The 3411-nt window shown below is 37.0% G+C and overlaps 1 protein-coding gene across 1 annotated transcript; it reads left to right on the top strand.

Annotated features, from left to right (window-relative positions):
• Positions 1-2577: 2577 nt before the first annotated feature.
• LOC129302711 (uncharacterized) lies at positions 2578-3008 on the top strand. Its single transcript, XM_054941605.1, has 2 exons — positions 2578-2718; positions 2760-3008. Exons 1-2 carry the CDS (start codon positions 2578-2580, stop codon positions 3006-3008), a joined length of 390 nt encoding a protein of 129 aa, XP_054797580.1.
• The last annotated feature ends 403 nt before the right edge of the window (positions 3009-3411 follow it).

Here is a 3411-nt window from a genome sequence, read left to right as displayed (position 1 = left end):
GATGAGGTTTCTATACCCCTAGCTTGGATGATGTTGCATCTTTGCCTAGTTTCACTTGTTCATGCACTCATGACTCTATTTGTGTGAATTGCAATAACATAGTGTTATTTTTGTCTAATTTGAAATCTCAAGATGAATTGCATTCACTTGAGCATGAGCATTTGAATGGCAGCACACTTGAAATGCCTCACTCATCTACTTCCACTCCATTTGAAACACTTGTGTTATCTAATTCTTCACATGAACAAACATATGCTTCCTTGAGTGATTTGCCTGCATTAGATGAGTTTGATGATTTGAGTATCAATTCTGGAAATTCTATTGATTTAGTAATTGAATCAAGTGATGAGAGTGAAATTGCATCTAATGATGGCCTTAGTTTATCTTCCACATATCATATTGGATTACATCATTTGATTTCTTCTAGTGAATTTAATTCTGGAATTTTTGACAGCTTTGATCCTTTTGTGCCTAATCATTCTCCAAGGTTAGAGGAGTGTTTTACTTGTGATGTTTCAGGTTTAGGGACACTTGAAAAGCATGAACAAAGTGATTTTGAGGCTATTAATGAACCAAGGGGCATGCAAATTGGTGCTGGAAGTCCAAAATCAAATCTGACCAAAATGGGAATTAATTCTGGAGCAAGGAAATCAAATCTGGATGTGAGGCATAAAGTTGGAACCAAGCAAGTTGTGTTAGACAAAATGCATACAGCAGTTGTGAGAGCATTGGACATGCTACTTAAAGAGGAAGACATGGATCTAGCAAGGCAAATTCAAGTGCAAAAGATCCCTCCAAGCATCATTGAGCCACCCAATTTGGAGTTGAAGCCACTTCCTTCACATCTTAAGTATTTTTACTTAAGAAATGGTAATCAACTTCCTATTATTGTTTCTTTTTCACTAACCCCTATGGAAGAGTCTTTGTTGTGTGATGTTGTGAGGAAGAACATTGAGGCTATTGGATGGACCTTAGAGACATTCTTGGAATTAGCCCTCAAACTTGCACACATATGATCATGTTGGAGGACAATGCTAAGGCAATAAGGCAGCCATAGAAGAGGTTGAATCCTCTCATACTTGATGTGGTAAAGAAGGAGGTCACTAAACTTTTGAGTGCAAGTATAATCTATGAATGGGTGTCTTCGGTGTAAGTTGTGCCCAAGAAGAGTGGAATTACTGTGGTAAAGAATGAACATGATGAGTTGATTCCTACTAGGGTACAAAATAGTTAGAGGGTATGCATTGATTATAGGAGGTTGAATGAGACAACCAAGAAAGACCATTTCCCTCTCCCATTTATTGATCAAATGTTAGAAAGATTAGGGAAAAATCTCATTATTGCTTTCTTGATGGATATAGTGGTTATTTTCAGATTTTTATTGATCCAGTTGATTAACATAAAACCATTTTTACTTGTCCATTTGGTACCTTTACATATAGAAGAATACCTTTTGGATTGTGTAATGCTCCAGGGACCTTCTAAAGATGCATGTTTGGTATTTTTAGTGATTTTATTGAAAATTGTATGGAAGTGTTCATGGATGATTTCACAATTTATGGGGATTCTTATTCTTCTTGCTTGAGAAATCTTGACAAAGTCCTTGCTTGATGTGTAGAGAAGAACTTAGTTTTGAACTTTGAGAAGTGCCCTTTTATGGTTGAGAAAGGGATTGTCTTAGGCCACTTGGTTTCAAGCCATGGCATTAAGATGGATAGGGTCAAAATTGAAATGATTTCATCTCTAACCTATCCAACTAATGTCAAAGACTTGAGGTCTTTCCTTGGCCATGTGGGTTTTTATAGAAGATTTATTAAAAATATTTCAAAGATTGCACATCCCTTGTCTCAATTGCTTTAAAAAGATGTCAAATTTGAGTTCTCTCTAAGTTATAGAGATGCATTTGATGCTTTGAAGGTTAAGCTTGTTTCCCTTCCTATTTTAAGGAGTCTTAATTTGTTGATCCCATTTAAGATTGTGGTTTATATTGGCCATCTCTTTTTAAAGATGCACATCAATTTTACAAAGCATGTCATACATGTCAACATTTTGGGAGTTTGGGAAAGAGACATGAAATGCCACAGGTGCCTATTATATTTTGTAAGATCTTTGATGTTTGGGGTATGGATTTCATGGGTCCTTTTCCCTCTTCCAATGGTTATGAATATATATTGCTCTGTGTTGATTTTGTTTCTAGGTGGGTTGAGGCTATCCCCATTAGAACTAATAATGCCAAAGTTATGGCAAAGTTTCTTTTATCTCATGTGTTTTACAAGTTTGGCACCTCAAGAGATCACAGACCAAGGGACACACTTTTGCAACAAGACTATCTCTTCTTTGCTTTAGAAATATGGTGTTTTACACAAGGTGGCAACCCCATATCATCCTCAAACAAATGGGTTGGCCGAGTGTTCAAACAAGGAGGTCAAGTGTATCATCCAAAAGATTGTGAGACCGAATAGGAAGGATTGGAGCTCAAGACTTGAGGAGGCTCTTTGGGCATACTGGACCGCCTTCAAGACACCCATTAGGATGTCTCCATTTAGGTTGGTCTATGGTAAGCAATGTCACCTCCCGATGGAGATTGAGCACAAAGCCTATTGGGCAGTGAAGGCTTGTGCATTTGGTAAGGAGGGTGTAGCTGCCTCTAGGAAGCTCCAACTTCAAGAATTAGAGGAGTTAAGATTGGAAGCATACGAGAGCTCTAAATTGTACAAGGTAGAGTAAAATTCATTCATGACAAATGTATTTTGAGGAAGCATTTTCAAGTGGGAGATAAAGTGCTTAAGTTCAAGACAAGGCTCAAGCTCAAGCTCATTGGTGGCAAACTTCAATCCAAATGGGAGGGATCTTACATTGTGGAGGAAATTTTTGACTATGGCACTCTCATCCTGAAAGATCCTCAAAGTGGATTAACATTCAAGGCAAATGGCCACTTGTGCAAGAAATTTCATGAGGATGAATCTTCGACATTGCTTATTGAAATGAGATTCAAAGATCCTCCATGAGTCTTCAAAGGTTGTATCTCTCCTTCTTATCTCTTTTTGATTGATTTAATTGATTCACAAAGCACACAAGCAGAGCACTAATTGGGATATGCTTGCTGTCACATATGCACACATGTGGTACACCATTCTTTACTTGTGTTTGTGTTGTGTTTGTGAATATCATTTTGAGTTCATGTGTGGGGGGAGATACAACCTGATTCATTAGGTTTTGAAAAAAAAAGCCAAAAATTTGAAATTCCTTTTCCTTTGTTATGTTAGTTTTTTGTTGTTTCTTTATTTTCCTTTATTTCCTTGCTGTTTAGTGTTTTCAAAAAAAAATTGCCCTTTTTCCATACTTTTACATGCTGTACAGATTTGATTTAATTCTTCCCATTATGTGTTTTGCATGCATTAGGGACAATGC

This window comes from Prosopis cineraria, unplaced genomic scaffold, assembly GCF_029017545.1.
Source record: "Prosopis cineraria cultivar Desert tree isolate PC_DT_omini unplaced genomic scaffold, ASM2901754v1 PC2, whole genome shotgun sequence".
NCBI lineage: Eukaryota > Viridiplantae > Streptophyta > Magnoliopsida > Fabales > Fabaceae > Prosopis > Prosopis cineraria.
This window is presented reverse-complemented; position numbering and strand designations above follow the sequence as displayed.

Excerpts from the sequence above, each read along its gene's own strand:
- LOC129302711 (XM_054941605.1), top strand. The coding sequence starts at position 2,578 with ATGGAGATTGAGCACAAAGCCTATTGGGCAGTGAAGGCTTGTGCATTT. Across the intron at positions 2,719-2,759 it reads AGAGCTCTAAATTGTACAAG|CATTTTCAAGTGGGAGATAA; the intron begins GTAGAGTAAAAT and ends ATTTTGAGGAAG.